The sequence below is a fragment of the Neopsephotus bourkii genome, unplaced genomic scaffold (assembly GCF_033783945.1).
Source record: "Neopsephotus bourkii isolate Nb327-2 ecotype Australia unplaced genomic scaffold, CSIRO-AGI_Nbou_v1 NB_1268, whole genome shotgun sequence".
In the NCBI taxonomy this organism is placed as follows: Eukaryota; Metazoa; Chordata; class Aves; order Psittaciformes; family Psittacidae; genus Neopsephotus; species Neopsephotus bourkii.
The window spans coordinates 48,399-55,796 of record NW_026901753.1 but is presented as its reverse complement, the minus strand read 5'-3'; the positions used below and the strand labels follow the sequence as shown (position 1 = coordinate 55,796).

Below are 7,398 nucleotides of genomic sequence, written 5' to 3'. Positions count from 1 at the left end.
GTTCTAGCTGGTTTCAGGGCCCAGAAAGCAGGAGACAGGTGACTGTTCCTTCCTCTTATCAGTAGCCTTGTCCTCCCATCCTGCTCTAGCACAGCATAATGAGCATGAAAAATGTTTGTTTATGGGCAAGCAATAACATTGTTAAGCAAGCAGCTTAGCCGGACCCCCTCCCGTACATTAAATCTTTGCATCGCTGTTCCCAGGCTGAAAGTCAAAACCACAGTGCTGCACCAGCTACTAAGAAGGAGAAAAAGTGACTGCTACTGCTGAACCCAGGACAGTGTATCAGCTCCAAAGTCTGAGACCCAGAGTTTCAGCCCCAAGAGTCTCAGCACCAGAGTCTGTGTCTTAGAGTATCATCCAGAGTCTCAGCTCCAAAACCGGAGCACCAGAGTCTCACCCCCACAGTCTCAGCCCCAGAGACTCAGCCCCACAGCCTCAGCAACAGTCTCAGCCACAGGGTCTGAGAGTCTCAGCTCCAAAACCTGAGCCCCAGAGTCTCAGCCACAGAGTCTAAATCACAGTCTCGGTCACAGAGGCTGAAATTCAAAGTCTGAGACCCAGAGTCAGAGCCACAGAGTGTGAGCCACAGTCTCAGCCCCAAAGTCTGAATCCCAGAGTTTTAGCTATAGAGTCTCAGCAACAGTATCAGCCTCAGAGTCTGAGAGTATCAGCTCCAAAGTCTGAGGCCCAGAGTCTCAGCCACCGTTTCAGCCAGTCTCAGCCTCTGAGTCTTACTTAGCCCCTGAGTCTGGCCCAAGTGGTGCAGCAGGAGCAAGGACACAGACAGGGATGAAGATGAGGTACGGGCAGGAGCAAGCAACAGCTCCGCGTCCCTGCCTGCTCCTGCCCCGTGCCTGCTTCGCACCGCTCCTATCCCTGCCCCGCAGGAGGTGGCCCTGGCTCAGTCCACTGCTGGCGAGGACTCAGGCTTGTACAAGGTGGTTGTCAACCAATGGTAAGTGTGAAGGAGGCGATGAAGGCCCCGCGTTCAGTTCATGCAGTTCCAGCCCCCTCCCCAGTGGCTGTTATGTTGTTGCTGTTTTGTCCCTGCTGTCATTTCAGTGATGCCAGATCCCAGTCAAGCTTTTCCAGTGAGGACACATCATTTTGGGACGAGACAATTTCCCTTGCCTTCAGAGAGCGCTCAGCCCCAGCCCCATGGTCCCTCCCCACGAATTAGGATGCTGCAGGCCCCTCACTGCTCATGACACCCGATGGCAAACATCATGGAGTTCAGCAAGACCAAATGCTCCAGCCTGGAGAAGAGAAGGCTCCAGAGAGACCTTAGAGCCGCTCCCAGCGCCTGAAGAGATCTGGAGAGGGACTTTATACAGGAGCCTCTAGTGATAGGATAAGGGGGAGTAGTTTAAACATGATTCATTCCTTTTAACCTGAGTTTAGATTTGACATTAGGTTTAGATTCAACTTTAGGTTTAGATCAGACACGAAGAAGAGTCGACATTAGGTTTAGATTGGACACAGGCTTCAGATTAGACAAGAAGAAGATTCAACATTAGGTTTAGATTAAACACAAAAAAGATTCGATATCAGATTTAATTAGACATTAGGTTCAGATTAGACATGAAGAAGATTCGACTTCAGGTTTACATCACACATGAAGACTCAGCTTTAGGTTTAGATTAGACATTAGGTTTAGATCCAATTTTAGGTTTAGAGACTAAAGATTTGACTTGAGGTTTAGATTAGACATTACTTTTACCTTAGACATTATAGACCAATACAACTGCTGTGTTGTTCATTCACCCTGTGTCCTGTGAGTTGATTGGACTTGTGCCTTTTGGAGTCTTGCCCTGTTCTTCAGAGCAAAACCAAGCCATGACTGGAGGCCCTATGAGCAAAGCACGGGGCTGTCAGTGAGATGCTGGGTGCACGGCTGCATCCCGGCTCAAATACAGCGTGTTCTGGTGCTGAATAGGGTCCGAGAGGTGCTCTGGCACCCTGCAGCTTTCTGAGGGTGTGCAAGGTTGGAGAAGGAGTTTACTCCCTTGACTTGGAAGCCTTTGCCATCCAAATGGAGAAGGAGATTGGCCAGCAGCTCCCCGCAGGGTTTGGGTGTGACATCGACACTGCCAAGTGTCCCTTGGAAGTGACACTGCTGTTTCCAAGCCAACACATCAGGCCTGAAGCTTTCCGCACACAGGTACACACATGTACACACATGTACACACGCGTACCCACACAGGGCAGCCCTCAGGCACACGCACACATGCATGCACACACGTGTGGCAGACGCACACAGACCGCACTGAACGCACATGTGCTGCACATGTAGAGGTGCTGGTCTGTAACAGCCCCAGGTGGGGGAGAGCACCAGCTCCAGTGGCAGGGATTGTCCCATGTCACAATGGGGACGCACAACAGCCCCAGCGGATGCAACTCTTGCATGGGCCAGGCCCCATTGTGAGGTGTGAGGTGCCCCAGGCTGTGTCTGCCCACAGGGCCAGCACAGCCCCGGATCCGCTGCTGGTCGCAGACGAGAGCTCCTGGTTTGGATCCCCAGCCTTGAGCCTCGTGTGGTACCAAAGGCGCTCAGGCCCTGTGTCGCCATGGCACCGCTGCTGCTGCTGCTGCTGCTGCTGGGCCTGGCCCGGCCCCTGAGGCCCTGCCCGGGGCCCTGCCGCTGCCGCGGGCGCCGCCTGGACTGCAGCAGCACTGCCCTGGCTCGCGTGCCCCTGGCCACCCACCAACAGCCCTTCTCCGTGCTGTGAGTGCCCTGCAGCTCCGGGCGCTGCCCCGGGACACCCCGAGAGCGGCTCCAGGGCCCCGCTGCCTGTGGAGGGCTGAGGGGCAGCGCCGAGGGGGCAGCTCCAGGCCGCAGCCCTGGGGCAGGGGAAGGGTTTGTGCTGGGGGTGACGCTGCCAATGGCTTCTCTGCAGGGATTTCACTGGGAACGCGCTCGCCCTCATCCCCCCGCAGGCCTGGCAGGGATACCCGTGGGCTGAGAAGCTGTGAGTATCCACCAGTGCCAGACATGGCACAGGGGTTCCGGGATCCCCATCCCTCCGCCGGGCTGTGGAGCCGAGGCTGTGCCGAGCACCGCACCAGTGCTTGCCACGTGCAGCCAAGGCCGAGCTGCTCAGCAAGGAGGGGTGTGAATCCCCAGAGCTGTTCCATGGCGAGCAGTGCCCTGGGCTGGGTACCTCCTGCCCCCCGGGGCCATCCCTGGGCCTGTGGAACCCGTGCTCGGGCTGCAGGCAGGGTCAGCAGGCTGGGAGCAAGCCCCTGCTCCTGCCATGAGTGTGATGAGCCGTGGCAGGACCCGCAGAGAGGCTGCGGTGGCACTGCTGCAGGGTTGTTCCCCTGACAGCTCCATTGCCCCTGAGAGCCGCGGGTGCCACTGCTCGTGTTCGTCCGTCTCTTGCAGAGTCCTCCAGCACAACAACCTGCTGGCAGTGAAGAGGCGCTCGCTGGAGGGGCTGCTCCTGCTGAGGCACCTGTAAGTATCCCCCTGCCCATGGTGGTGGGCACGGCCTCCCCCTGCCCTGGCCCTGCTGCCCGGCCCGCCCCAGGAAGGGCTTTATTCCTGCGGACGGTATTGCGGCTGCAGCCAGAGCAGAGCAGGGTCTTGGTGCAGGGGAGGGCTCCGCAGGGACGCGCTGCACTCCCATTGCCCCATGGCCAAGCAGGAGCAGGCGGCTGCTGCCCTGTCCCTGCACAGACCTGCACGAGGCCAAACCTTGTGCATTCGTCTCCTCTCAGCTCAGATGCCCCAGAGCTGCCTTGGAGGGAGCTCATGGTGCAGCTTCATTGCCCATGGAGAGGAGCAGGCACTTCCCATTCCCCCACAGGACGGGGCTGGGGACTCTGGCTGAGCAGGCCATGAAATGCTCCCCACAAAGGTTCCTCTCTCCTTGTTTGCTGCAGAACAAGCCCAGGCAGCGAGTTCAGGCTGGAACAAGGAACCTTTTGGTTTCTAGAGCCAGGCCAGAGGACTCCTGCGCACAGCAGAGCAGGGCTCTGCAGGGAGGTGACGTTTAGGAGCTGGGGGAAATAGCCCCATGTTGGTCACACAGGGCGTTACAGCCTGTCCCTGAGGCCTCACACAAGAGGTGCTGTTGGGGCGTGCATAAAGAACCTGCTCTGTTACCAGAGAGGAAAATCAGCCCTGAAATACCCCTGCTGGGTTCAGAGCTGGGAGAACCTCTCTGAGCTGCAGCCACCCCCGTCAGGAGTGTGACCTCCGGTTCCACACCACTGCAAGTCAGTGCCATAGAGAAACCCCACATGAAGTGAGGGCTATGGCACATCTGTGCTGCCAGTGTCAGAGCCCCTGAGAGGAACCAGGACAGCACAAATGTCACCAGCGTTTTGTGTTCTCCTGTTAACAGGGATTTATCTTACAATAAAATCCAGCTGATTGAGGCGTGTGCTTTTGAGAACCTTCCTTTCCTGGAGACCATGTGAGTTATGGGAGTTCCTTCCTGGTGTGGTTGGTAAAGCCTGTTTGCATTTAGAGCCTTCTGGTGATGGACAAAGCTCCTGTTATTCTTAGAACAAGGCCTCCAGTTTCTCCTGCTGAAGGAGCAGCCCAGCTCCGGAGCTCAGGGCATGGCTGGTGGCCACACCAGGATGGGGCCACGGCTTCTTCAAACACAGCAGGAATAGAAGCTGCCTCTTGAGTCTTGCTGTGTCCTGGAGCAGGCAGAGATGCAGCAGGCATGCACTTCGTCTCCTCTCCTGGACAGGTTAACAAGCAGCAGGAGAGAAAATGGCAGTTTCCTCCCAGTTCCACCATGGATGTGGCTGTTTCCTACAGATCAGTGCTGCTTCACTCCAGCTTCCTGTGGGTCAGACCCAATTCATTTCTGTGCTCTCCTGTTTCCCCAGAAGCCTGGAGGGAAACCTCATCACTGAGATCCAGAGCGACACGTTCCGGGCATGGCACGGGATGCAGTTCCTCCAGACACTGTGAGTGTTCCAAGGGCTAATGGGAGCTCAGAGCAGTGGCCCTTGTCACTGTGTTCTGCTCACCTCTTACCCCAAATAGGCAGCAGCATCAATGCTGAATGACAACTCTGTCAGGCCACGGCTTTGCCTGGCTGGGTGCAGGACCAGTTAGAACGCTCATGGACAGTGGGAATGTGAGAAATAGGGAAAGCCCTGTTGGAGGGATGCCACCAGCAGGTGCAAGCTGAGGAGGAAAGAAAGAGATGCTGTCTTTTCCAGAAGCAGCACTTCTGGGCTTTTGCTCTCTGGGCTGGAGATAGTCAGGACCTGATGTATGTTGTGAATCTGCCCATCAGCATCTGCCCCGGCCTGGAACCTTCACCCCAGCCCTTTCCTCACGCACGAAGCACTGAGCCCCTGCCACCGCTCTCATCCTGCACCCCCCGCTCACATGGGTGTTGGTTCATTTCAGGGTCCTGAGCCATAACCCCCTGTCTGTTATCGAGGACACGTGGTTCTTCAAGCTGCCTTCAGTCACTCACCTGTAAGTACGGACTCCTTGTCAACAGCTTTCCATGGATCTTTGTGCCTCTGGGTGCCCCGTGGCCAGGAAAGCAGAGATCCAGCAGCAAATCCCACCTTTCTCCCAGCCTTCTCCCGCTGGAGGCAGCGGCAGAGCCAGGCAAAGGCTGAGCAGTTCTGGTGTGTCCCAGCTGCAGAGCCAGCATGGAGCTGGGACACGGACTTGAACTTGTCTGCATCCGTCTCCCATGGGATCTGCAGGATCCCTTTTGGTTCAGACCCATGGGTGGGGGCAGGACACAGCAGGAAGGAGAGACGGTTTGCTGTCATTTCTCCTGGATTAGGTAGCAGCAGATGCCCCTGCGGCCAGCACCGCAAGCAGCAGGGACTGGGTTTGTTCCCGGAGCAGAGGCTGGCGCCGCCACCTCGAATGTGCTGTGTTTCCTGAAACCCTTGCAGGGACCTGGGTGCCACACGAGTGACTCGGCAGACGCTGCTCATGCTGCTCCTGAGAACACCCCGCTTGGAAACACTGTGAGTGTGCAGGGCTGGCTCCCACCTCCAGCAGGCTTCTGCGCGCCACCTGGGTTGGAGTCGCTGCCCTGGATCGTGATGCTGAGTGTTTGTGCACAACCTCTGTTCTTTAGCAAGCTGTCCATCGACACGGCCTGCTGCCTCTGCCAGCACAAGCACAGCACTGAGACCCCGTGCAGGACCCTCAGCTTCGACTGCATGAGCGTGTGCAGCAGCACTGCTCCCCGCTGCGGTAACTGGCCCACAGCCCTGCCCATGTGCCCCAGCTATAGTGAACCTTCTGAGCCTGTGTCTGGCAGAAAGCTTCTTGTCACTGATGTGCTCTTGGTGTGTTACAGCTCCCCTGGCAGAGACACCAGAGCTCCTGAAGGGAACGGTGCCACCCAGGAAAGGGAACAGCAGCTCTGTGTTGAATCTGCAGCCTAAGGAGCCTTCACTCAGGGAGCAGAGAACCGTCACACTCACAGTTCTCCTGAGCCTGAGCAGCCCCAATGCATCAGCACCTTCCTCTCAGCAGCTCTCGAGGCGGGAGGGCAACACCACCAAGGAGTTGACGCTGATGCTGCAGAGCATTCAGCACAGGGGCTGGAGCAGCTCTATTGACACCAGGAGGTTCTACTTTCTAGCAGAGGAGCTCGTGGCACAGCTGAAGAAGAAACTGCACAAGGCCATGAGCATCCTGACTGTGAAAAGCCCCAGCACAGCCCAGCCAGCGCAGAGGGACAAGGGGCAGGAGGTGGCAGTAGGGGAGGGAGGAAGAGCCATAAGCTGGCAGCAACAGGAGCCTGGCTTAGGCTTGACCCGGGCAGAGTCCATCTTATGGGAAGCAGTGCGGAGTATGAACCTCAGCGACATCCTCCCAGTCTCCAGCTACCAGAGAACACCCACCCCTGCTGCAGCACAGCCCCCTACACAATACCCAACAGAGGCCTCGCATCTCGCCTGGTCTGGCAAGAGTCAGGATCATTCTGACACCATGGAGCAGACCAACACGACTGATGGGATGGAGAATGAGGATAGTGCAGAAGATGAGGAGGAGGCACCATCCCCAACACAGGACTCTGCTGGGACAGATGAGGAGCAGAAGCAGCAGGACACTGATGGGACAGTGGGCAGCAGGGCTGCAGAAGAAGAGCCCGCAGCAGCAGAGGGTAGAGCAGAGCAGAGACTGAGCACTACCCAGTATTTCTACTATGCTCTGCTGCCTAAAAGTGGCCCCCCTGCTGCCAGCAGCATGCCAGAGGACACGGCTGCAGCAGAGCGCTCCTCTCTAGGCGGGAGACCACCCACCGCCCCTGCAAGCACCACCACACCCGGGCAGCACAAGGAGCAGGAACCCCTGACCTCAACGGCACAGGGCAGCTCCAGCGCCCCGGGCAGCACGGCCAAGCGAGGACCCCCCTTTGACACCCTGCTCAGCCGCCACCTCCA

At 57.5% G+C, this 7,398-nt stretch overlaps 1 protein-coding gene across 1 annotated transcript; it reads left to right on the top strand.

Annotated features, from left to right (window-relative positions):
• Positions 1-4,894: 4,894 nt before the first annotated feature.
• LOC133218538 (leucine-rich repeat-containing protein 37B-like) lies at positions 4,895-7,164 on the top strand. The gene is made up of 4 exons (XM_061365036.1): positions 4,895-4,932; positions 5,384-5,455; positions 5,893-5,967; positions 6,081-7,164. The coding sequence occupies exons 1-4, from the start codon at positions 4,913-4,915 to the stop codon at positions 6,391-6,393; spliced, it is 480 nt and encodes a 159-aa protein (XP_061221020.1). The 5' UTR covers positions 4,895-4,912; the 3' UTR covers positions 6,394-7,164.
• Positions 7,165-7,398: the final 234 nt, after the last annotated feature.